This window comes from Leguminivora glycinivorella, chromosome 23, assembly GCF_023078275.1.
Source record: "Leguminivora glycinivorella isolate SPB_JAAS2020 chromosome 23, LegGlyc_1.1, whole genome shotgun sequence".
Lineage (NCBI taxonomy): Eukaryota > Metazoa > Arthropoda > Insecta > Lepidoptera > Tortricidae > Leguminivora > Leguminivora glycinivorella.
This window is the reverse complement of record NC_062993.1, coordinates 5,965,678-5,992,575: the sequence shown is the minus strand read 5'-3', so window position 1 is coordinate 5,992,575 and position 26,898 is coordinate 5,965,678. Positions and strand designations below refer to the sequence as shown.

General features: G+C 42.0%; 1 protein-coding gene across 4 annotated transcripts; it reads left to right on the top strand.

The window, feature by feature from the left end:
* The first annotated feature begins 289 nt into the window (after positions 1-289).
* LOC125238416 lies at positions 290-26,547 on the top strand. 4 transcript variants are annotated; one of them, XM_048145744.1, is made up of 8 exons: positions 290-453; positions 4,706-4,894; positions 5,962-6,085; positions 6,258-6,364; positions 6,513-6,593; positions 9,647-11,050; positions 18,730-18,831; positions 25,778-26,547. In XM_048145744.1, the coding sequence occupies exons 2-8, from the start codon at positions 4,712-4,714 to the stop codon at positions 25,898-25,900; spliced, it is 2,124 nt and encodes a 707-aa protein (XP_048001701.1). In that variant the 5' UTR covers positions 290-453; positions 4,706-4,711; the 3' UTR covers positions 25,901-26,547. The 4 variants fall into 4 exon arrangements, with proteins under 4 accessions (XP_048001701.1, XP_048001700.1, XP_048001698.1 ...); XM_048145743.1 differs by lacking the exon at positions 290-453 and adding an exon at positions 496-587; XM_048145741.1 differs by lacking the exon at positions 290-453 and adding an exon at positions 3,050-3,106.
* The last annotated feature ends 351 nt before the right edge of the window (positions 26,548-26,898 follow it).

The window sequence follows — 26,898 nt, the reverse complement described above, 5'->3', positions numbered from 1 at the left end:
AAAGATTCAGGTATTATATCAGTGAGTATTACATTCTTTGTATTAGATACTTTCAAAAAATAAATTATTATTGTTTCTATTATATGATTCTACGAATTTATGAAATTCTTTTGTCTTTGGCATGTCTTTCGAGGATATTGTTTTAAATACTAATTAAAGAAATTTGGAAATGTAAAGGAAAATGTTCTAATATCATCTGGCAACTTAATGAAACTGTCATGTCTGTCATTGCCATTTTTCAAAATTACCCTTATCGTTTTAAAATAAATACGTTTTTTAAAGAAAAGCTCCTTATTATATGACTTGTCTCTTAAAATTTCTAAAAATATTAAAAAGTGACATCTTCTACAAGATTGGTTGTATAAAAGTTATATTTTTTCTGAGAAAAGCGAAGTAAGCCAGGGGATTCCTATAAGCGCAATTGTCGCCTAATGAAAAAATACAAATTCAAACGTAAGTACGTAATATAAAACTATTCTTGCCTCAGTTTCCAACACTTCTCTCAGAATCCCCGCGGTGCACATAGTAATTATTCGTAAATTACATTATAAATCTACTTTTGTTGGGTTTGCAGTCCAGTAAAAAAAGTAAGTAGAACATTCCTTTGATCATTTATTGAAACTTTAAATGTATAATTTTGCTGTTGATATCATTTTAGCACGAGGAAATAAGAAATTAAATCCCTTTGTTACACTCTAACTTGCAGTGACTAAATGTTCCAACATAATTACACAATAAAAATTGTCACAATCACTAGTTTTACATTATTTATAGTTCGTTTCATTACTTGTCGTACAGTCGAGTTCATAAATATGTGTACATTTGTTTACCTGAGCTTGTTGCAAGTAGGTGAAAAAATGTACACATATTTATGAACTTGACTGTACCACATTGATGGTTTATACTTGGTGGCAAGCATATGGCAGCATAATATGACAAGCAGTCATCATAGCCTAAGGATGCTTGTAACTCCAAAGATGTTTTCTGTACTTTGCTGATCCTTTATAAAATCTGTGTACTAAATTTTTGAAGTCCTCTATAGATTTTCGAAGTCCTCATTGTTTGGACAGTTTGATAAAAGCCAACTCAGCTTGTTCCAACTCTAACAATCAGATCTAGTCATAAATTATAATTTTATAATATAGAGGTGTTAAAATGGATACACATGCCCAATAAAAATATGTAAACCTGAAATATTAATGGTATTTAGGTATTCTTAACATCTGGTTCACTTTGTCCAACAGTTAACTGTTACATGCACATAACTTTAGCTCTGACAGTTATTGTGCCTGTTGGAATTAACAAAACGAAATCTATCTTATTCTAACAAGTATATTATTATCCTTTTTCTCTCATACATGTAAACTATTGAATAAAAAAACAACAGCCCATAGTTCCTAATCTTAAGGACTTGGCTTGTACTTTCGTCCCTTGGTAGCTATTCATAGGAGCACACCTTGCCTTACTATATTGCGATAATATATTTCAACTCTTATAAATCGCCATGTGTCTTTTAATTAATTGCCCTAATTCTAATAGTGCAGAAGTCAAAAACAGGTCTCTCAGGGGATTACAGGGGGTGAAGGACACCCTGCACACACATCCCCATGCGCAGCTATCCCCCCACATTTCACTCAGCTCTAAACTTATGTACCACCACTTGTACAAAATGTGTAAAGGCATTAAATTTGCTTTTTGTATATAATGTTTAAATTTAAAATGGTATTTAAGTATAGTATTTTCATTACATTAGGTGAGGTATTGTCTTGGCAGGAAGTAAGTGTTATTGAGAGAAATAAGTACTTAAAATTGTGCTGTAACATAACTCAATATTTAGCATTCTAGTTATAGACTTTTATTGAAAGTTGAGTAATTACTAATCACCATTAGTACATTACTACATAGGCCAGGCCAGACATATAGACCAGTTGCAGTCGGCACGTCTGTAAAGCCCCTTATAGCCCCCGTTTTTTTTAAATGGCCAGATACTTAGATATAAAATCTAACATAAAGTTACAAATATCAGTGACTGGAAATTAAAAAACCGGCCAAGAGCGTGTCGGGCCACGCTCAGCGTAGGGTTCCGTAGTTTTCCGTATTTTTCTCAAAAACTACTGAACCTATCAAGTTCAAAACAATTTTCCTAGAAAGTCTTTATAAAGTTCTACTTCTCTGATTTTTTTCATATTTTTAAACATAATTATGGTTCAAAAGATAGAGGAGGGGGGACGCACTTTTTTTTCCTTTAGGAGCGATTATTTCCGAAAATATTAATATTATCAAAAAACGATCTTAGTAAACCCTTATTCATTTTTAAATACCTATCCAACAATATATCACACGTTGGGGTTGGAATGAAAAATTATCAGCCCCCACTTTACATGTAGGGGTGGTACCATAATAAAACATTTTTTTTTTCACTTTTTAAATAAAAAATGGAAAAAAATGTTTTATTATGGTACCCCCATAATAAAACATTTTTTCCATTTTTTATTTTTGCACTTTGTTGGCGTGATTGATATACATATTGGTACCAAATTTCAGCTTTCTAGTGCTTACGGTTACTGAGATTATCCGCGGACGGACGGACAGACAGACATGGCGAAACTATAAGGGTTCCTAGTTGACTACGGAACCCTAAAAAGAGGACTTTGCCGGCCTAGGCCTGCAATGTTTGCATGAAATTCCATTATCAACCTCTTGTCCTAGCCACACCTGAAACGTCATACTTCGCGGCCAATTATAAGGCACATAATATCAATATTTCATACCATGTTTGAGAAAAAATAATTATTCAAAACTCCTGAATAATCAAAACTGCCTACCATAATGTTGTTTAGGCTAAAAACAGTTTGCTTATTATAGTTATTATCCAGTTGAAGTTCTAAATCCAAAGAACTAAAGTCCATATTTAAATAGACCACTAGCATTGTTGATAAAAGATCTCAAATACTCACTGAGTCAGCAGCACTTTGTATGGCTGAGTAATGATAAGCACCCTTATCAAATGTCATTACTTAATGTGATTTTAAATATTTATACTTGTTGACAAAATATGTTTAGTTTATAATTAAGTGTGTTGGCAACTAGTTCTATTTTAAAAATGGTATGTTATTTGTTTCTATAAATATTTAAGTGTACCCAAATAGTTTAGTATTAGGAATAATTTTGTTTAGATTGTTTTCGTTTCTTTCTATCTAATAAATTATGTGTAGGTAAATGGTAAGTGTGTAAGTATAATAATAACATAAACATTTTTGCTTATTTCTTTCTTTTATAAATAAAAATTATAATATGCAAATAATTTTTTTGGTAGAATAAATTTTTTTTTTGGAGAGATTAATTGGGGAGAGATTTGAATATCAATAAGCTTCTTTTTAGGAACTGTCAAAACGAATTTGAACAACTTGTTAAATATGGAATTCATATGGAATCGAATTGAGTGATGTCACGATATATAAAGTAACTCAGTTGAGGGATCATCCACATGTTACGTCACACCAAATTTCAGGTTTTTGGACCCCTCCCCCCCCTATGTCACGTTTTTTTGTATCCCTTTAACAGGCATTGTCACATTTAGTATGACTCCCCCCTTACACTGTGACGTATATATATGGATGACCTGACCTCAACTGACTTATTAAATAGAAATTGGATTTAAAATAACTTCTGTCTAAGTTTTTGCTATAATTATCTGCACGGGAAGCATGGTCGCGCGATAGACGATAAAATAGCAGGCCGTCCCTATCGCACTATTTGTAAGTGCGATTTGTATCGCACTTACAAATAGTGCGATAGGGACGGCCTGCTATTTTATCGTCTATACAAATAGTGCTTGCCTGATGCTTTATTTCGTATAAAATATTTTTACTTCAGTCAAGTTCCCTATTATTGTACAACTTGTGGTAATATTTTAGAGTAGTAGTAGCACTTCCAGGGTACATAGCAAAGTGTTCCAACACGACAATTGGTCTTTCCATGATCAACAATATGGTCTCAGGGTCTCTATCACTCCTGCATAACTGTAATCACATAGATGTGATGTGGTGCTAGAACACTATCTATCACTTTACATATTAGTGCAACAGTAAAATTAATATATATATATTTTTTTATACCACATGGTGGCAAACAAGCATAGGTACAGCCTGATGGCCTATGGAGCAAAGTGGTTAATTTTTTGTCAGCTCGAAACTTCGGAGGACCATCTGTACTGAAAAACATCGTACGATACCCGTGCAAAAAGAGCATTCATAACTCTTGTCGATTTTAAACATTCTCTTCGGTCGTGTTTTAATTTATCGCCACTCGTTTCGAACTTTCTCTTTTCCGCATTTGTATCGTAATGCACAATCCATACTAATATTATAAATGGGAAAGTGTGTGTCTGTTTGTTTGTCCGTCTTTCAAGGCAAAACGGAGCGACGAATTAACGTGATATTTTAGGTGGAGATAGTTGAAGGGATGGAGAGTGCCATAGGCTACTTTTTGTCTCTTTCTAACGCGAGCAAAGTCGCGGGAAAAAGTTAGTAATATTATAAATGGGAAACTGTGTTTGTTTGTCCGTCTATCACGGCAAAACGGAGCGGCGATTTGACGTAATTTTTTAAGTGGAGATAGTTGAAGGGGTGGAGAGTGACATACACGAGTGAAGCCGCGGGCAAAAGCTAGTTTTGTATGTACCTAATTAAAAATAAATCCACAGGTGACCATGTCGTCAGTGTTCAGTAAGAACTCCATACTGACCGGCTGTGTGGACTTCTTCTGCCTGGCCTGTGAGGCTCAGCTGCGGAGTGATGAGGACGCCATACAGCACATTGGGAAACCCATACATAAGAAGAACTTGGACGCTACCAGCTTCCTGGATAAGCATAAGGATGACCGGGTTAGGAAGGTAAGTTTTACATTTTTTATTTATAAATGAATTTATAAATGCACTCATAAATATATTTAAATGTACCAAAACACTTCATATGTAATAGTTGTGCGCTGGGACGTCACATTATTCGTTATTCATTACATAGGATGTGATATGCCAGTGTAGAGTCTGCCAAACCTATCTTGTCAAAAAAGCCGCTTAAATAATTATTTTTTATGGTCGATTGAGTTTTAGCGCCTATATTTCAATTAATGCTCGGCCACACATCCGCGTTTTGAAAGCGCAGCGTTAGCGTAGCGTCAGCGTAGCGTCAGCGTAGCGTCAGCGTAGCGTCAGCGTAGCGTCAGCGTAGCGTCAGCGTAGCGTCAGCGTAGCGTCAGCGTAGCGTCAGCGTAGCGTCAGCGTAGCGTTAGCGTAGCGTTAGCGTAGTGCAATGATGGCGGTGCGCCAGACGGAGTAGATTGCGAGCGTTTTCAAAGCAGATGCGCCGCCGATCCGTGCGCGTTCTGCACATGGAAACTTCTAAGCCCATGTTTTGCAACTGTAAACTTCTAATAAGTATTAAATGACACATAAGAAATCAAAACAATAGTTAACATTTAATCCATATTCAGACAAGTCCGCTTACTATGCGCGCTGTGTTATGTGCAGAGATCGGATTTTTGTGCGTCATCTCATACTAAAAGTCATTAAAATGACGTAAGTCACTAAGAATGTCGCAAATCTGTCCGATCTCTGGTTATGTGTGACCGCGCGAGCGTATTCAGATCGGATCGGCGGCGCATTCCGCTACGCTATCAACGCCCTATGTGTGGCCGAATCTTTAACAACAAAGTATCAGTATAAGTAGCTAACGGCCACGACATTGATCTAAGGCGACAGCGGCGAGCGGCTGCCATGAGTGCGAATGAAAAGTCACATCGGTGTGTCTCGTTCCAACCTATGGCCGCCGTTCGCCACTGTTGCCTAAGCCAGCGTTCCCACTTAAGCGTTGCGCGCCCCGAGACACGCGACGCTTAAGTAGGAACGCTGGCTTAGACCGATCTCGTGGCTGGGTTGAGCTACATTTCAAACTGTTTCAGGTGAAGAAAGGCTACTACTGCGAATTCTGCAACGTGTTCATGCGGACCGCGGCCAAAGTGGGCCCTCATGTCGCCGAACCTACGCACAGAGAGAACAAGTCTCTGCGACCGTTGAGGAGAGAGGGTCAGTAATAGAAACAGTGATATTTTTACCCAAAAGAAAACGAAACGATTAATCGTAAACGAATGTTTAAAACCGTTGTCAATGTGGCAATGACCTGAGGCCGCACACTTCAAACCCACCTATAAAATGTTGCTGTTTGTTCTCCGTCATAAAAAAAAATATTGTACTGCAGGCAACGGCGTGCTAGCGTTCGACAGCGTCTTCATCAACGAAAACGCGTGGCACGGCCTCATCGACGACACGTGTGCGGTCTGCGACGCAGAGTTCGACAACGCACAGATACACAAGACCGACACCTGGCACGCTCTTAATCTCGTGCTGATCGAGGTTGAGATCGAAGGCAACAACGTGTATAGAAAGGTAATATATCAGAGTATAATTTGACGACACGTGTGCGGTCTGCGACGCAGAGTTCGACAACGCACAGATACACAAGACCGACACCTGGCACGCTCTTAATCTCGTGCTGATCGAGGTTGAGATCGAAGGCAACAACGTGTATAGAAAGGTAATATATCAGAGTATAATTTGACGACACGTGTGCGGTATGCGACGCAGAGTTCGACAACGCACAGATACACAAGACTGACACCTGGCACGATCTTAATCTCGTGCTGATCGAGGGCAACAATGTGTATAGAAAGGTAATATATCAGAGTGTAATTTGACGACACGTGTGCGGTCTGTGACGCAGAGTTAGACAACGCACAGATACACAAGACTGACACCTGGCACGCTCTCAATCTCGTGCTGATCGAGGTTGAAATTGAGGGCAACAACGTGTATAGAAAGGTAATATATCAGAGTTTAGTTTGACGACACGTGTGCGGTCTGTGACGCAGAGTTCGACAACGTACAGATACACAAGACCGACACCTGGCATGCTCTTAATCTCGTGCTGATCGAGGTTGAAATTGAGGGCAACAACGTGTATAGAAAGGTAATATATCAGAGTATAATTTGACGACACGTGTGCGGTCTGCGACGCATAGTTCGACAACGCACAGAGACACAAAACTGACACTTGGCACGCTCTCAATCTCGTGCTCATTGAGGTTGAAATCGAGGGCAACAATGTGTATAGAAAGGTATATCGTAGTATAATTTGACGACGGTTTAAACGTCCCATATAAAATCCCCATAGAGTAATTAAGCACACCATAATTTCTAGATCCTATGGAATTGCTTAATGCAATAATTATGGCATATAGGGTAGCTAGTCACCTTTCAGTAAAAAAATAAAAGAAATGCTAATATACAGGAACTGTCGAGAAAAAAAATCAAAATCGAAAATGACTAATTTGGTTCTAATACCGATATGAATGTTGTTAGGACCGTGCTGATTATTCCATACGATAGTATATTACTAGTTCTATAAGTTCTCTTAAAAGTGTTTTTTGATAATCGATACCGTTCTGAGGATATTTTGAGTTTTAAGTCAATTTTCGGGTACATTTGCCCTAAATTTCCAAAAATAATTTCTCGTAAACTAGTCATATTTGACATTCAGGAGTTTTAATCGTAGCGTTGTCTTGGTCTAGGCTACCGGTTTTTACTATAAACAGACCATGGTCAAAAATGAGGTCTGATCCCACACTGTGCGACGGCTCAAAGGACAATAGACGGAACAAATGTGACGTTATCTGGGTAAAGGGACCTTATTGTCGATGGCGCTTACGTCCCGCGGCGTCGTATTTGTACACGAACATCGCTCATAACGCCGTAAGCGCCATCGACAATAAGGATTGGCGGTCTCAATAATGTTTACAGATAGGTAACATTAAACTTCTGTAGCGCTCAACACAAATTATCCTCATCGTTCATTGTTGGTCTGTTCTGTTGGCTTAGACACTAACTCTATGGTTTGTGTTGTTTCCGATTTCAAAATTATCGTGATTCATCATTTCATTAAGAGTAATTTGCTAATAGCAATTTCTACTGGAACTGCAAAATATAAATCGATTTCCTAAATTCCGGTTTATATTAGTCACATAATTACTTTTAAATCGGGACTTAATAGTAGGGATGTTACGAATATTTGCATTCGCATTCGCATATGCGAATGATTCGCATTCTTTTAAACATTTGCATTGACATTCGCATTCGCTTCAAACGATGCGAATGTTTTGCGAATGCGAATGTGTGCAAGTCGCAGCTTGTTCCTCGCCCGCGCCGGCCGCTCCAATTGCTACTTGTCGACTGTCGACTCGCGCATGCGCAGATAGGTCAAATTCGTTCGGCGTGAAGTTCGTACTACTTCGTACTCGGCATTTTGACCAATAGTAAGCATTTTAAATTTTTTACTTAGCGGGTTGTTGGTGATTGCTTGGTTTTTATTTTGTTTTTTTTTTATGAAATTCAGCGATATTCGCATTCGCATTCGCACATTCGCATTCTGAATATTCGCATTCGCATTCGCGAATGTGACACGTGCGACGGTTGTCTATTGTTTGCCCGACAGTCATTTAACATAATATTCATTTGCCCGAATCTAACTTGCCTGAATTTCATTTGCCCGAATGATTTGTTTACCATAAAAATCATATGACATACTCGTTGTTTATCCGAATATTACCTTCCATAATCATACAATGCCATACTATTTGTTAGCCATATTATTAAGTGCAATAATATGGTTTCATAGAATATTCAAACGCCATAAGCAATTATTGCCATATTAATTGTTGCCCATATTATTACCTAACCTAACCTACTTTCTGATAGCAGTTTCATTTTCCAGGGGTCACAGTTCTAACCTAACCTAACCTACTTTTCCAGCAGTTTCATTCTCCAGGGGGTCACAGTTCTAACCTAACCTAACCTACTTTCTGATAGCAGTTTCATTTTCCAGGGGGTCGCAGTTTTAACCTAACCTAACCTACTGTCTGATAGTATTTTCATTTTCCGGGGGGTCACAGTTCTAACCTAACCTAACCTACCTTTCAAGCAGTTTCCTTTTCCAGAGGTTCACAGTTCTAACCTAACCTAACCTACTTTCTGATAGCAGTTTCATTTTCCAGGGGGTCACAGTTCTAACCTAACCTAACCTACTTTCTGATAGCAGTTTCATTCTCTAGTCCTTCTAATACCTATTATAGTAGTTTTCGATTCTGCCAAAGCACATTATGGAAATTGACTTTTCTGGACGCTAATTTGTATGACAAATGATGGTATGGAATGTGGTAATTACGGATTTCGATGATTCTGACAAATGACATTATGGAAACTGACTTTATGGGAAACAAAGTTTCTGGCACTAGATTAATATAGTAAACAATGATTATGGCATAAGATGTTATGAGAAACAATATTATGATTGTTGAATAGGATGGCAAATAAAATTATGGCAAATGAAATTCTGGCAAATGGGGGTATCCCACGTGCGACATTCGTGACATCCCTACTTAATAGCATATAACGTGTTACGCGATTAAGTCTCGATTTAAAATTAATTATGTATAATAATCGTGAAAGTTTACCAGTGTTATATCAGTCACCTAATAACCGGTTTTCAGTGCAATATTAATATTATCATAAGTACATTTAATAATATGATTTCAGGTGGACGAATCCACATTCCAATGCCTGACCTGCAACATGGTTTGCGCTCAAAACACGATGAACGAGCATTTCGAGGAAGTCGAGCACAAGAAACTGTACCAACAGTGTTTATCTGCCAAAACCAATGGGAAACAAAACGGTACAGAAACTGCCAAATCCTCAGAAAAAGAAGTAAAGGAGGAAAAAACACAAAAGCCAACTGAGAAAGAAACGACAAAAGATGATAGCAAATCGCCCGAGAAGAAAAAGTCGAGGAAATCACCGGAAAAGGAATCTAAACCGGAAACTAAGAAAACAGAAGTAGAAAAGAAGTCTGAAGCAAAAGAATCAGAAAAGAAAGAAATAAAATCGGTTGAAAATGGAAAGAAGGAAGATAAGAAACCAGCAAGTGGAGGCAAAGATGCTCTTGGAAAAACAGATAGAGACATTTGCAAAGGCCTTGGAACTGTAAACTATATCACCAGAGATGTGTGCGGCAAGCAATGGTGCATCCTTTGCGACTGGGCTATGGACGACAGCTCTGTAAAATCTCACATCGAAAGCAGACATCACCAAACCTTACTCAAGATGCATAAGGAAAGACAGGCTAAGAACCAAAATGGCGTCGAAAACGGCGAATATCTGAATGAGAATAACAGCAGGATCTCTGATGCTGCAAGCGAGTTTCAGAAGAATGATATCAAGCTGGATTTGATCGACGGTGGCGCGTATTGTAGAAAATGCTCAAAGAACGTCGATTTTGATTACGATCTGATTAAGGACCACATTGAAGAACATAAGAAGAAAGCAGCCAAAGAAACAAAGGAAGCAAAAGACGTGAAACCATTCCCAACTGGAAGCGAAACGAAAACTTCAACGAATATTTTCACGGCACCAGTTCACAAGAACGACCCTAAACCGAAAGAAAGAAAAGAATCTCGGTCATCATCAGTAGCGTCAAATCGCGAAGAAGACGAGGTGGACGATTTCGCAAAACAGCACAACTTGACGCACAACGCTGGCAATGCCAATGCATTCTGCCGCCTCTGCGTGACTAAAATACCGGCTACGATCAAAAACATGAGAGAGCATGTCAATGGAACGGCGCATAAAAGCAAAATTGCTAAAACGACTGTTAAATCAACAGTCAACGCGCCTACAATGACGCCTTCCCACATCTTTGTAGACAGCGTTATCACTGTTGAGAATATGTTCTCAAAAGACATCGTGATCAATGAGAAATTCGTTGTAAACGTACTGAGTTTCCTGATGATCACTAAGAATGGTGCTAAGCTTCGTTGCCAAGCTTGCGAGGTGAATGTAGCCATGTCGGATATAGACAACCATAAGAAAACGCCGAAACATGAGAGGTCGATGAATGATGCTATGGTCGCTTCGTCTGAAGACTCGGAATTCATAAGAGAGGTAAATTTTTATTTCCTTAAAATTTAACCAATTTTGAATTAGCACAATTTGGTATTACTTATTTTTTTCAATTATATTAACCGGATTGACTGATAGGTACGGTAAATTGGTTAGATTAAAAATTAACCAGTTATTTTATACTTAACAGTTTAAACTACTTTAATAATTAATTCTTGCAAATCACTTGTGTCATTGAAACGTAATCAAAAGCAAAACTATGGTCCCTGTATTATAACACAAAAAGTTTGTACATAGCCACGTCAGAAAATTTTAATTGATCTTATTTTGTTACCAACATTTAGTAATATAAGTCGACTTTCGTGAGATATATACAGGATAATTGTTATAATTAAGAAAATATAGATACTACTAGAGAACCTTAATGACGAAATAAAACTTACTAAAATGTCAATTCATCAAAAAAAAACTTGACAGTAACAGTATAGGAATAATAAAATCAAATTTAACTTTTTCCTTAATTTTTGTACACACATTTTGAGAACTGCTGAATTATAGTCTGGCGAACACAGATTGTCAGTAAGTAAGAACAAAGAATATTCTACTGTCTTCGGTATCTCTGTCTATGCCGTGAGATGGTCCCAAGCACAAGTTTTTTCAGCCCGGCTGTTATGCTTCCAATTTTTACCCGACTACGGCAACGCAAAAGGAGGGTTATGATTTTGACCGGTATGTATGTGGGTATGTATGTATGTATGTATGTATGTTCATCTGTTCCCTCATAACTTCTAAAGTACTCATTAGAATTTGACAAACGATACGTCATTCGAATTGTCTTAATCGTCCGCTGGTTATAGGCTATATGACGTCACCGAAAAGGAAACATGGCGCCCTCTAGAGGTCATAAAGTAACGAAGCAAAAAAATAAAATGAAGTTAGGATGACATGTTGTATATCATTTGAAAGGTCTTGATTAGCACATTTCAAATATGTATATATTATTAGCTTTTATTCCCAGCTTTACTTGATTACACCTGATAATTCATTGATTTCTCGGAAAAATTTACTATTTGCAAATCCGCAACGCCGACTGCGTTTACACAAGAAGGCTTTTGCCAAAGAAACAAATTTGCCTGCTTTGTATATTAATTTTATTAAAGATTTGCAATATTTTTTCGACCTAAAGCTCAATTTCGTACAGCAAATTGTCATGATAAGAACTAGATGAAGTTTGACGCTGTTTTGACATTCTGACGTGTATCATAGACTGCAGGAAACCCTAGACGAATGGTATGTTACGTCATCGTGCCAGAATGACTTTCTACTACGACCATATATTATTGAAAGCTAGTTAATCATCTAAAGTTATTATAATTTTCACAAAGAGAGAAAATACGGTACCACGATACTGATTGCCAGCTATAACTGTCTCTATCAGTATACGGTATGCTTTATGAGGTTGTACATACCGTAGACGCGGTCCTAAATCTACTTAAAGAGTCCTTACAGAGTTACGTCCTAAACCAACTTAAAGAGGCCTTCGGCGCCCTCATAGGCTCATATTTAATGTGTCACGCAGTCCTAAGCTCTAACTTAAAGTGTCAGGCGAAGCCCGGCGCACGCGCACCTAAGCCGGGCGCCTTCGGCGCCCTCTAACTTAAAGTATCGGGCGAAGCCCGACGCACTCGCGCCTGCCGGGCGCCTTCGGCGCCCTCTAACTTAAAGTGTCGGGCGAAGCCCGACGCACTCGCTCCCAAGCCGGGCGCCGTCGGCGCCCTCAAACATAAAGTGTCGGGCGAAGCCCGACGCACGCGGTCCTAAGCCGGGCGCCTTCGGCGCCCTCAAATTTAAAGTGTCGGGCGAAGCCCGACGCACTCGCTCCCAAGCCGGGCGCCTTCGGCGCCCTCTAACTTAAAGTGTCGGGCGAAGCCCGACGCACGCGGTCCTAAGCCGGGCGCCGAAGGCGCCCTCAAACTTAAAGTGTCAGGGAAAGCCCGACGCACGCGGTCCTAAGCCGGGCGCCGAAGGCGCCTCTCTAACTTAAAGTGTCGGGCGACGCCCGACGCACTCGCTCCCAAGCCGGGCGCCTTCGGCGCCCTCTAACTTAAAGTGTCGGGCGAAGCCCGACGCACGCGGTCCTAAGTCGGGCGCCGAAGGCGCCCTCAAACTTAAAGTGTCAGGGAAAGCCCGACGCACGCGGTCCTAAGCCGGGCGCCGAAGGCGCCCTCAAACTTAAAGTGTCGGGCGAAGCCCGACGCACCTCGCTCCCAAGCCGGGCGCCTTCGGCGCCCTCTAACTTAAAGTGTCGGGCGAAGCCCGACGCACGCGGTCCTAAGCCAGGCGCCGAAGGTGCCCTCAAACTTAAAGTGTCAGGGAAAGCCCGACGCACGCGGTCCTAAGCCGGGCGCCGAAGGCGCCCTCTAACTTAAAGTGTCGGGTGAAGCCCTACGCACTCGCTTCCAAGCCGGGCGCCTTCGGCGCCCTCTAACTTAAAGTGTCGGGCGAAGCCCGACGCACTCGCTCCCAAGCCGGGCGCCTTCGGCGCCTCTAACAAAGTGTCGGGCGAAGCCCGACGCACGCACGCGGTCTAAGCCGGGCGCCGAAGGCGCCTCAAACTTAAAGTGTCAGGGAAAGCCCGACGCACGCGGTCCTAAGCCGGGCGCCGAAGGCGCCCTCTAACTTAAAGTGTCGGATGAAGCCCTACGCACTCGCTTCCAAGCCGGGCGCCTTGGGCGCCCTCTAACTTAAAGTGTCGGGCGAAGCCCGCCTCGCTCCCAAGCCGGGCGCCTTCGGCGCCCTCTAACTTAAAGTGTCGGGCGAAGCCCGACGCACGCGGTCTAAGTCGGGCCGAAGGCGCCCTCAAACTTAAAGTGTCAGGGAAAGCCCGACGCACGCGGTCCTAAGCCGGGCGCCGAAGGCGCCTGAAACTTAAAGTGTCGGGCGAAGCCCGACGCACTCGCTCCCAAGCCGGGCGCCGTCGGCGCCCTCTAACTTAAAGTGTCGGGCGAAGCCCGACGCACTCGCTGCCAAGCCGGGTGCCTTCGGCGCCCTCTAACTTAAAGTGTCGGGCGAAGCCCGACGCACGCGGTCCTAAGCCGGGCGCCGAAGGCGCCCTCAAACTTAAAGGTCAGGGAAAGCCCGACGCACGCGGTCCTAAGCCGGGCGCCGAAGGCGCCCTCTAACTTAAAGTGTCAGGTGAAGCCCTTAGCACTCGCTTCCAAGCCGGGCGCCTTCGGCGCCCTCTTACTTAAAGTGTCGGGCGAAGCCCGACGCACTCGCTGCCAAGCCGGGTGCCTTCGGCGCCCTCTAACTTAAAGTGTCGGGCGAAGCCCGACGCACGCGGTCCTAAGCCGGGCGCCGAAGGCGCCCTCAAACTTAAAGGTCAGGGAAAGCCCGACGCACGCGGTCCTAAGCCGGGCGCCGAAGGCGCCCTCTAACTTAAAGTGTCAGGTGAAGCCCTTAGCACTCGCTTCCAAGCCGGGCGCCTTCGGCGCCCTCTAACTTAAAGTGTCGGGCGAAGCCCGACGCACGCGGTCTAAGCCGGGCGCCAAAGGCGCCCTCAAACTTAAAGTGTCGGGCGTAGCCCGACGCACGCGCTCCTAAGCCGGGCGCCTTCGACACCCTATAACTTAAAGTGGCGGGCAAAGCCCGACGCACGCGGTCCTGAGCTGGGCGCCTTGGCGCCCTCCATCCTAAAGAGTCGGGCGAAGCCCGACGCACTCGCTTCCAAGCCGGGCGCCTTCGGCGCCCTCTAACTTAAAGTGTCGGGCGAAGCCCGACGCACGCGGTCCTAAGTCGGGCGCCGAAGGCGCCCTCAAACTTAAAGTGTCAGGGAAAGCCCGACGCACGCGGTCCTAAGCCGGGCGCCGAAGGCGCCCTCAAACTTAAAGTGTCGGGCGAAGCCCGACGCACTCGCTCCCAAGCCGGGCGCCTTCGGCGCCCTCTAACTTAAAGTGTCGGGCGAAGCCCGACGCACTCGCTGCCAAGCCGGGTGCCTTCGGCGCCCTCTAACTTAAAGTGTCGGGCGAAGCCCGACGCACGCGGTCCTAAGCCAGGCGCCGAAGGTGCCCTCAAACTTAAAGTGTCAGGGAAAGCCCGACGCACGCGGTCCTAAGCCGGGCGCCGAAGGCGCCCTCTAACTTAAAGTGTCGGGTGAAGCCCTACGCACTCGCTTCCAAGCCGGGCGCCTTCGGCGCCCTCTAACTTAAAGTGTCGGGCGAAGCCCGACGCACTCGCTCCCAAGCCGGCGCCTTCGGCGCCCTCTAACTTAAAGTGTCGGGCGAAGCCCGACGCACGCGGTCCTAAGCCGGGCGCCGAAGGCGCCCTCAAACTTAAAGTGTCAGGGAAAGCCCGACGCACGCGGTCCTAAGCCGGGCGCCGAAGGCGCCCTCTAACTTAAAGTGTCGGATGAAGCCCTACGCACTCGCTTCCAAGCCGGGCGCCTTGGGCGCCCTCTAACTTAAAGTGTCGGGCGAAGCCCGACGCACTCGCTCCCAAGCCGGGCGCCTTCGGCGCCCTCTAACTTAAAGTGTCGGGCGAAGCCCGACGCACGCGGTCCTAAGTCGGGCGCCGAAGGCGCCCTCAAACTTAAAGTGTCAGGGAAAGCCCGACGCACGCGGTCCTAAGCCGGGCGCCGAAGGCGCCCTGAAACTTAAAGTGTCGGGCGAAGCCCGACGCACTCGCTCCCAAGCCGGGCGCCTTCGGCGCCCTCTAACTTAAAGTGTCGGGCGAAGCCCGACGCACTCGCTGCCAAGCCGGGTGCCTTCGGCGCCCTCTAACTTAAAGTGTCGGGCGAAGCCCGACGCACGCGGTCCTAAGCCGGGCGCCGAAGGCGCCCTCAAACTTAAAGGTCAGGGAAATCCCGACGCACGCGGTCCTAAGCCGGGCGCCGAAGGCGCCCTCTAACTTAAAGTGTCAGGTGAAGCCCTTAGCACTCGCTTCCAAGCCGGGCGCCTTCGGCGCCCTCTAACTTAAAGTGTCGGGCGAAGCCCGACGCACGCGGTCTAAGCCGGGCGCCAAAGGCGCCCTCAAACTTAAAGTGTCGGGCGTAGCCCGACGCACGCGCTCCTAAGCCGGGCGCCTTCGACACCCTATAACTTAAAGTGGCGGGAAAAGCCCGACGCACGCGGTCCTGAGCTGGGCGCCTTGGCGCCCTCCATCCTAAAGAGTCGGGCGAAGCCCGACGCACTCGCTTCCAAGCCGGGCGCCTTCGGCGCCCTCTAACTTAAAGTGTCGGGCGAAGCCCGACGCACGCGGTCCTAAGTCGGGCGCCGAAGGCGCCTCAAACTTAAAGTGTCAGGGAAAGCCCGACGCACGCGGTCCTAAGCCGGGCGCCGAAGGCGCCCTCAAACTTAAAGTGTCGGGCGAAGCCCGACGCACTCGCTCCCAAGCCGGGCGCCTTCGGCGCCCTCTAATTTAAAGTGTCGGGCGAAGCCCGACGCACTCGCTGCCAAGCCGGGTGCCTTCGGCGCCCTCTAACTTAAAGTGTCGGGCGAAGCCCGACGCACGCGGTCCTAAGCCGGGCGCCGAAGGCGCCCTCAAACTTAAAGTGTCAGGGAAAGCCCGACGCACGCGGTCCTAAGCCGGGCGCCGAAGGCGCCCTCTAACTTAAAGTGTCGGGTGAAGCCCTACGCACTCGCTTCCAAGCCGGGCGCAGAAGGCGCCCTCAAACTTAAAGTGTCGGGCGTAGCCCGACGCACGCGCTCCTAAGCCGGGCGCCTTCGACACCCTATAACTTAAAGTGGCGGGTAAAGCCCGACGCACGCGGTCCTGAGCTGGGCGCCAAAGGCACCCTCCATCCTAAAGAGTCGGGCGAAGCCCGACGCACTCGCTCTCAAGCCGGGCACCGAAGGCGCCCTCAAACTTAAAGTGTCGGGCGAAGCCCGACGCACTCGCTCCCAAGCCGGGCGCCTTCGACGCCCTCTAACTAAAAGTGTCGGGCGAGGCCCGACGCACGCGGTCCTAAGCCAGGCGCCTTCGGCGCCCTCTAACTTACAGTGTCGGACGAAGCCCGACGCACGCGGTCCTAAACCGGGCGCCTTCGGCGCCCTCAAACTTAAAGTGTCGGCCTGTCGGTCTTCGCCCAACGCACGCGGTCTTAAGCCGGCCGCCTTCAGCGCCCTTATATTTAATAAATAAAATGTAACCCCAAAGTAAGTCAAATAAAAAATAAGTTCAAAAACTAAAACCCGACTACTATAAGTAAAATGTGCTCTAAAAAGTATGAAACAAGATAGAATTAGTTTATGAAATTATCATGCATGATATTCACAGATGTGTATTCTTTTCAATACGTTAATTCAATGTTATAATAAGTTTGTAAATTTTAAATATACTTGCAAAGATGCCGAAGATAACCGTGGTCGTATGCCACTTATGTACTTACCTTTATAATTGTGGCATACGACCACGGTTATCTTCGGCATCTCTGCAAGTATATTTAAAATTTACAAACTTATTATAACATTGAATTAACGTATTGAAAAGAATACACATCTGTGAATATCATGCATGATAATTTCATAAACTAATTCTATCTTGTTTCATACTTTTTAGAGCACATTTTACTTATAGTAGTCGGGTTTTAGTTTTTGAACTTATTTTTTATATCACTTATCGACGTGGATAAGACATATGTCACTCTTACACTGACATAGAACGTCACTGATACTTTATCCACATAGATCCATACTAATTAGGGATGTACCGACTAGTGATTTGGCCGACTAGGCCGACTACCGACTAGTCGGCGTTTGGGTGCCCGAGCTAGTCGGCCAGAACATAATTTTCGACTAAATTCACGAGAATTTTTGAATGACATTTTTGGTTCTTTCGCGTTTTCATTTTTTTTTTCAGGTTCAAAGGTCTATGAGAATAATTATACACATTTTCCATTTTTTTTAGCTTAAAATAAATAGTGGTCTTGCCTATGAGATGAGACCCATAGTCTTAGGTACAGTACCCGTCGATAATGTGTGCACATCGGTTTTTCGTCTTCGTAGAGCGTTGTCTCTTTCTTATGTGACGTGTATCTTGCTGATGTGACGTTAATTGTCTTTTTCCAAAGACCGATGTGCATTCTTTATCGCTGTTCACTGTAGGACATTTAGAATACGTACATAATACGACCATAAATCACCCCTTATTTTATTTTTGTACCTAGTTACCTACTGTTTTCGTATCACTTATCAAGTGCCGACTAATCGGCCTTTTTTGCCGACTAGTCGCCGACTAATCGCCGACTACAAATATGGCCGGATAGTCGGCTTTCCCGACTAGTCGGCGACTAGTCGGTACATCCCTAATACTAATATTATAAATGGGAAAGTGTGTGTGTCTGTTTGTTTGTCCGTCTTTCATGGCAAAACAGAGCTACGGATTGACGTGATTTTTTAAGTGGAGATAGTTGAAGGGATGGAGAGTGACATAGGCTACTTTTTGTCTCTTTCTAACGCGAGCGACGCCGCGGGCAAAAGCTAGTAAGTGATAAAATTGGAAGCGTAATAGCCGGGCTGAATATAAAATATTGTAGTTTTAAAACAATATTGTTTATTGCACCAATAAATTGCTCTGATATTTAGAATAAGATGAATATTGTACACTGTTGACAATTTAAAAGTGCTTATTGTAAGCCTATTTGAATAAAGAATATTTTGATTGATTGATTGATTGTAAGTATAATTCTGGCAGCTTCCTTATGATATTATTAACCGTTTTTCCAGATCCGTGCAAACCTGTTCCACTGCGGGTTCTGCAACCAGCTGGAGGCGACCTGGGCCACCATGCAGGCGCACCTCAAGAGCACGGCGCACCGGGAAGCCAAGGTGCCTTTACACTTTTCATCATCATCATCATCCTCCTTGCGTTATCCCGGCGTTTGCCACGGCTCATGGGAGCCTGGGGTCCGCTCTGACAACTAATCCCAAGATTTAGCGTAGGCACTAGTTTTACGAAAGCGACTGCCATCTGACCTTCCAACCCGAAGGGTAACTAGACCTTATTGGAATTAGTCCGGTTTCCTCACGATGTTTTCCTTCACCGAAAAGCGACTGGCAAATATCAAATGACATTTGGCACATATGTTCTGAAAAACTCATTGGTACGCGCCGGGGTTCAAACCCGCGATCTCCGGATCGAAAGTCGCACGCTCTTACCGCTAGGCCACCAGCGCTTCCGACGTGCCTTTACACTTTTGTCAAAATAAATTAATATTGTAGGGACACCTTGCACAGGTCAACCTAGCTAATAAGGATGATTTGTATAGAATAGGCGAGACAACTAAAAAAAACTAATTAGTCCGTCATTTAGATTATCAAAGAATTTTAGACACGTATTTTTTATTTTTTCTCGTGAACGAAAAATGACGACGGTACAGTGCGTTGAAGTTTCGCGTGACGTCACGCCTAGGTACAATTTTTATTTGGAAGTGACGTCACAAGCCCCCACTTTGATGCTCTATATCTTTGTTTTTTTCATTAATTAGAAAAAGCGAAAAAGTAATAAAACTATGGAAACGGATTAAATTGCGTATAATGAATTTACAATTCATGCCGACGTTTTGAACACTTTACAGCGTTCGTGGTCAACGGGTAACCACGAACCATAGTTTTATTTCATGAGTAACTATCGCGGTAACCGAAGACGAAAAATATGTGTTCAGTATTTTTGACGATCTAACTGACGGAATAAGCAGAATGCACAGAACTAAATTTAGATAGAAGAAACAAGTTCATCTATTTGTATAGGGGCCGAGCGTGTCAAATTTTGTACTAAGTTGTTTCTTGCCTGTAATTTTAAATATGTCTCAGGCTCTTGATTGTTCGTAATTTTTGTGTTGTTGCAATTGAATATCACGTAACGAGGCATTTTTTATGTTTTGATTGACTTCAACTTACAAAAATTGACGCCCGAAAGCTGCAAGCTGCGATTAAAGACGGACAACTCAGTGGATTTCACTGAGTTAATTTGACACGCTAAGTAGATACGTTTGCTTGATCTATGGTATATATGACATCTGTGGCAGAATGCCATTTTTTTATGTAGTCGTCATCCCTATTACCAGTCTTAAATACAAAAGAAGAAGCGACACAATTTTCATTCGTCAACACACACTCCGCGTATTAAACAAATTTAAAAATAGTAATACCAATAATAAATACTAGAAACCGATTGTAAAGTGTAGTATACATAATAATTCTCAAGGATAAGTGTTATCTCGTCGCAAATAACCAAAGTTTAGAAATTAGAAGTGTTTTAAATACGTGCGCGTCTAAAAGTTTGTGTCGTCAACAAAACTGACCTTTTCAATGACAACAACTACCAGAACCCATTTCAAATAGTGACCTGATGAGTGAAGTGACAACAATTGTGCTAAAATAACAATATATTAGATTAAGTGTGAAATAACCCCGAAAAAATTTTACGTTAATTTTCGAATTTCTAACTGCCGCCATAACCCACGCCAACTTTGACACTCAAATTCCCGCCGTCTTCCCGAACAAACAGTGACATCTATCGATCAATAACATCAACAGCTACTCGCCGCTAGAGGGCGCTTTTAGTAAAATCAAAAACTTCAATTCCCACCAACAGAGGGCGTTGATATAAATACTGATTAATACCAAGAAAGAACTACTCGCCACTAGAGGGCGCTAATGTCAATTTAATAACATTAATATTACCATTAGTTCAAAATGGTTAATTTTGGAAAGTGTAGTAAATGTGAGATGAGAATTTCAAATAGGCAATCCCTCGATTGTTCCGTTTGCAGTCTGAGATACTGCCTAGAGTGCCTAGAACGCAGCGGAGTTGGCAAAAAACGCTACACGTTAATGACAGTTGAAGATAAGAAAAATTGGAAGTGTCGCAGCTGCTGCGTAGTGACCCAACCCAAACTATCTAGTACCCCTAAACCAGGATCATCGAAATTACCTCGCCTAATACATCTTTCCTCTAGTAACACAACTACTAGGAAACAAAAGCCTACAGATAACTTGACGAATTCAACAATTACGGATTCATCAACCAGTGTAATCGGAGATACAATTGTTTCTCTGGCCGATTTAACTATAACACCCAACAAACCAGCTGGGACCTCCACACATGACATGGACATGGATGCTACTACGAGTATCAGCAAAATATGTGACCGAAAATTAGACACAGTAAACAGTACCGTCACAATTGATGCTATAAGCAAAATATTAGACCAAAAACTAGATAAATATAACCAGACAATATTATCACAATTCAAGAATGTCAAGGAAGAGATCCACACAGCAATCGCCTTACTCAAGTTAGAATTTACCCAGCCAACCAATGAGCTATCCACCGAACAGGTACACATAAAAGATAATATCAATAAATTAAGTCTCAAAATCCAAACCCTTGAGAAACAAAACCTAAAACTTCAAGAAGAATTACAAAACTTACAAAGAAGCACCGTAAACATGTCACATTTGAACGCTGACGCCTCGATCCAAAATAAAACCATTGTTCTACATGGCTTAGAGGAATACAAAGGCGAAACTGTACAAGACACTTACCAAAGATTAGTATACATCTTTCGAGACTTAACGAACATTGACTTAGGTAATTATATTGAAGAAATATACCGAATTGGAAAAAAAGGAACGAGACGGCCGCTAGCCATTGAACTTATTAGCAAGAAAATTACAAGACAAGTACTACAAGACAGACACTTATTCAGAAACACCGGAATTTCAATTACTGAATACTTAGATGAAAACTCGCTTCGTCTACGACGACAACTAGTTAAACTATTGCAAGAGGCTAGACGTAGCGGTAATCACGCAGTCATCATAAATAACCAACTGATAGTGAACGGTAGGATTTACAAGCTAAACCACACTCAACATCTGACACCGCAGGAGCAAAATCTAGACCAGGAACACGCCCATACTCAATATCCGACGCCGCAGGAGAAAAATCTAGACCAGGAACACGCCAATTACAATCAGAGCTCAACAATGCCACCTGTAACAGAAGAAAATAGCATTAATATCAATAACCCGTTAGAAAAAACACAAACAGTACAGACCCGAAACCATTCCTTTCGAGACTGACTTCTCAATATTTATACAAAACGTTCAAAGCCTGAAAAATAAAGTACATCTACTAGAAAGTTTTCTGCAAGAAAATCAGCATCAAGTAATTTGTTTAAAGGCCGCTGTACACACATGGCCAACAGCTCCACCAACCCCCTTGGCCATGTGTGTAGAGGGCTACTTGGCCGTAAGTTGGCAGTTGGCGCTAGCGCTTGCCGGCCAACCGATTCGTGTCGGTTTTTTGTCCACACATCAAAGGATCTTGGCGCCAATTGCCAACTGCGTTTACACGTTGGCGCTTCATTCAGTTGGTCGTCAGCCGTCAGAGAGGACGGTAGTGAAATATTTACGAAAATAATAAGTTTATCTATGTCAATAATAGTGTAGATTTTAGGAAATAAAATAACCTTGCAAATGTTTAATGTATTTCCTAAAAAAGATAAATGTTCTTATCATAATATTAAAAAAATTGTTAATATTTCAAATAATTTAATTTTACTACGGGGTTATTATTTTTTAATCAAATTTTTCTGTCAATGTCTATGATCTAGAATTTCCTAGATTTTTCCATTCCACGTCCATCTTTCATGAAGAGCCAATGCCAAGTGATTGGTTCGCCAATGTGTAAACAGCGGCTCTAATCTTTGCCAAGGGCTTTCACAAAGGGTTGGTGGAGCTGTTGGCCATGTGTGTACAGGGGCCATAACAGAAACGTGGCTTAAACAGGAACATAAGAACCTAATAAACCTGAATGGCTACGTCCTAGGCGCCAGTTACTGCCGAAGCGAACACAAAGGAGGCGGCACCGCCATTTTTGTAAAGGAAGGCACCCAGCATAAGGAGATCCCAGAAATCGCAGACTTGTCAGTAGAAGGCATCGTAGAGTGCTGTGGAATCGAAATCAAACCTAACATATTACTCATAACTGTTTATAGACCTGATCGAAATGTAGACATATTCTTTGATGTTCTAGAAAAACTATTAAGTAAAATAAAAGCAAAAAGTAACAAGCATATTGTTATCGCCGGTGATTTTAACTTTAATAAATTACAAAATTCATCTAACTACGAAAGACTTAGTAATAATATGCTTGAGTTTAATCTTCACCAACTCATAGATGTACCCACTAGAACAACAACGAATACAGCTTCCTGTATTGATTTTATATTTTCTAACTACAATAACTGTAATGTGTATGTAGAAGACGAGGGTCTCTCCGACCACAAATGCCTGATATATAAATTTAAGCTAAATGCGATAACTTTAAACAACACCTACATTGTTAAACGTATTTTCAACATAAATAACATACAAAAATTCAAAGCTGCACTAAATAATATAAACTGGGAAAATATTTTAATCCACCATGAAAACATTAACGCCAATTATAATATATTCCATTATCACTTAACAAAATTACTGAATGACTTATTTCCACTGAAAAATACAAAAATAAATAGTAGCAAAAAAACTTGGCTTACGAAAGGGCTGAAAATATCCTGTCTTCATAAAAGACAGCTTAAAATTATTGTTAACCAAAGTAATGACCATGTATTAAAAACCCATTTTAGAACATACTCCAAAATACTTCAAAAATGTATAAAAACGGCAAAAAAACTAAATTACATACAAAAAATGGAAAAAGCCGAAAACAAAACTAAGACCATGTGGAATGTAATCAAAAATGTTACGGGAAAAAATCCTCAAACGCGTCACAAAAATATTGAACTAAAACTTCAAAATAATAAAGTTGAATGCCCACAAACTATAGCCAACACATTTAACGAATACTTCGCAACAGTAGGCCAAAATGATGGAACACACGACCTCTGCGGTCGCCTTGGCCGCAACCCCGCCGTGAACTCCATTTTTCTTCACCCGGTAACTGAGCAAGAAGTCCACAATATCATTAAAAACCTCCCTAATAAACACAGTTGCGGGTTTGATGAAATTCCTCCCATCCTAATCAAGGCTTGCAACCATGAGTTAACCCCACCCATAACGTTATTAATCAACCAGTCTTTTAACGAATGTTGTTTCCCTGACAAACTTAAAATAGCTTCCATCAAACCTATCCCCAAAAAAGGAGGAAAACTATATGATCCCACCAATTACAGACCCATTGCCCTTCTACCGACCATATCTAAAATATTTGAGAGATGCATGGCAGACCGGATCAATGCATTTTTAGAAAAATACAACTTATTAGACAAAAATCAATTTGGTTTCCGAAAGAAACGATCGACCACTCTGGCCGTTTACAACTATATACAACATATCCTAGAAAATATAAAAAACAAGAACTATGCCATAGGTCTGCTGCTGGATCTCTCGAAAGCATACGATCGAGTATCGCACCCAATCTTATTACAAAAATTATATGACATTGGCATCCGAGGTAGCGCGTACAAGTGGTTCCAATCATACCTTAAAAATAGACGCCAATTCGTACAAATCGAACACCAATGTAAAAACTCTGGGCATCTGCAAAAAGTGCAATCTAAGTGGCTAACTGTCAATACTTCCATTCCACAAGGCAGCGTACTGGGCTGTGTGCTATTTTTAATTTATATAAACGATCTCCCAAAGACTACCAACCATAAATGCATAGTATTCGCTGACGACATCTCTCTTTTATTTAGTCATGATAATAACTCAAATAATTACTCTCACATCAAAGATACGTTTTATAATATATCAGACTGGCTTCTAGATCATAACTTGATAATAAACCGAACAAAAACAAAAATTATACAGTTCAGACCCCATCAAAAGCGACCAACCGACATGACACCACTTCTACAGGACCTAAACATCAATGAAGAATCAGAATGTAAACTACTTGGAATAAAAATCGACAATCATCTTGACTGGAAAAAACACGTAGCCACAGTTAAATATAAATTATCGTCCTTCTTGTATGCATTCAGTATTTTAAAATCTAACACAAACACCCAGTGCGCCCTTTCGGCGTATTACGCTTATGCACAGTCCTGGCTAAGCTATGGACTATTGTTGTGGGGCCATAGCTGTGACGCAAATCAGCTTTTTATAACACAAAAAAAATGCATCCGTATCATAGCTAACATTCCCGAGACCGACAGCTGTAAACCACATTTTCAGGCCCTACAGATATTGACCCTTCCTTCTTTGTACATATTAGAAATAAGTACATTTGTCAAAAATAACTTAAATCTATTTGAATTTAACAAGAGCGCCCGTCGCAGAGACCAACTCGTCCTCCCAGAGCCGATTTTGGATATATATAAAAGAGGTCCTTACTATAGAGCTATACAAATATACAACAAGCTACCTAACCAGATAAAATGTATCAAAAAAACAAATCTATTTAATACTAAACTCAAAATAATCCTATTAGAAAAAGCATATTATTCTATTGGAGAATACATGGAAGAGACTCAATCACAATAATTATATGTATTAAAAACATATATTTTATTATATATTTCATTTAGACTAAGCCTAAAAAATATATGTTTGTTTAAATAGTATAAGAAAAATTGCCATACCCTACCAGGGTGCCATGTGATCCCGTGTACCTATACCTATGTAAAGAACTTTGTATACCATGGTTTGCAATAAATGATTATCTTATCTTATCTTATCTTCAATCTTCATACTAAGAATCGTACCTCCATTTATAGCGCCACCTATTAAATGTAACGGCATTTTTATTTTCCAGACATCAGCATCATGGCGCCTGCAGGAGTATGTGCCGATGATCGCGCAGCACAAGATGCGTCAACGCATGCAAATCGACCTCTTCACCAGGATGCTGGTCGGCCAGATGTTCGGGGACGACTAAACACGTCACTGGACGTGATGGAAGATTGTCAAGGTATAACGGGCAAACAGGTCAATTATTAAGATTTTTAAAAAAGTAATTTTAAGGAAAACTCAAGCCTGCCCTTAAGTAACCGTTTTATACATACCTTTTAAAATATTTCGAATTCTCAACAATTCTGATACAAGTTCCTACTGTATCTTCAGAGTGTGATAAACTTCTGGATATGTTAGATCATATATAGGTACTCATGGTCTACTCATGATAGACTGTCAAGGTATCAGAACGGACACAGGTCAATATTCTTAAGATTGTATACCAAAATTTATAAGTTCTGAAAAGAGGTACTTCGAAACGAGTGGCGATCTAATGAACATGTTAGGTGTTTTAATTTATCGACACTTGTATCGAATTCCCTCTTTTTCGCACTTGTAGCGTCTATTACGATACATCAGATCTGATTAACTTTAAGAGTATTATAAATTTAAGTGTTCTACGAGTATGTTTTGTAACTTGTAATTTAGCTCTCATTAGCTATTTTATACATGATGATCAGGGAGCGTACTTTTCATGCCGATGACATTAATCTGACGTCACGCTCCGTATAGGATGATCACAAATAGTTTTATTGTAAATTATTAATCATTATTCGTCAATCATTTTAATCGTATACAAATTACTTCAAATACAGTAGTCCATTTACATGTGGCATAAATAATACCTACTTGAAATGTGAAACGTGAATAAAATTATTTGATTTGTTTTTATAAATAAATTTAATTTAATAGTATTGTTAACAACACATTACAATAAATACGTAGAAAAGAGAATTTCTCTCTAACGTAAAGCACACCATCCTTCTTGCATTCATTACCATGCAAAGAAATTCATAACCTAAAATGATTGATGACTAATGATTAATAATTAACAATAAAACAATTTGTGATCACCCTATAGGCGGGTGACGTCAAATTGATGTCATCGGCACGAAAAGTACGCTCCCTGATGATGATTTATGG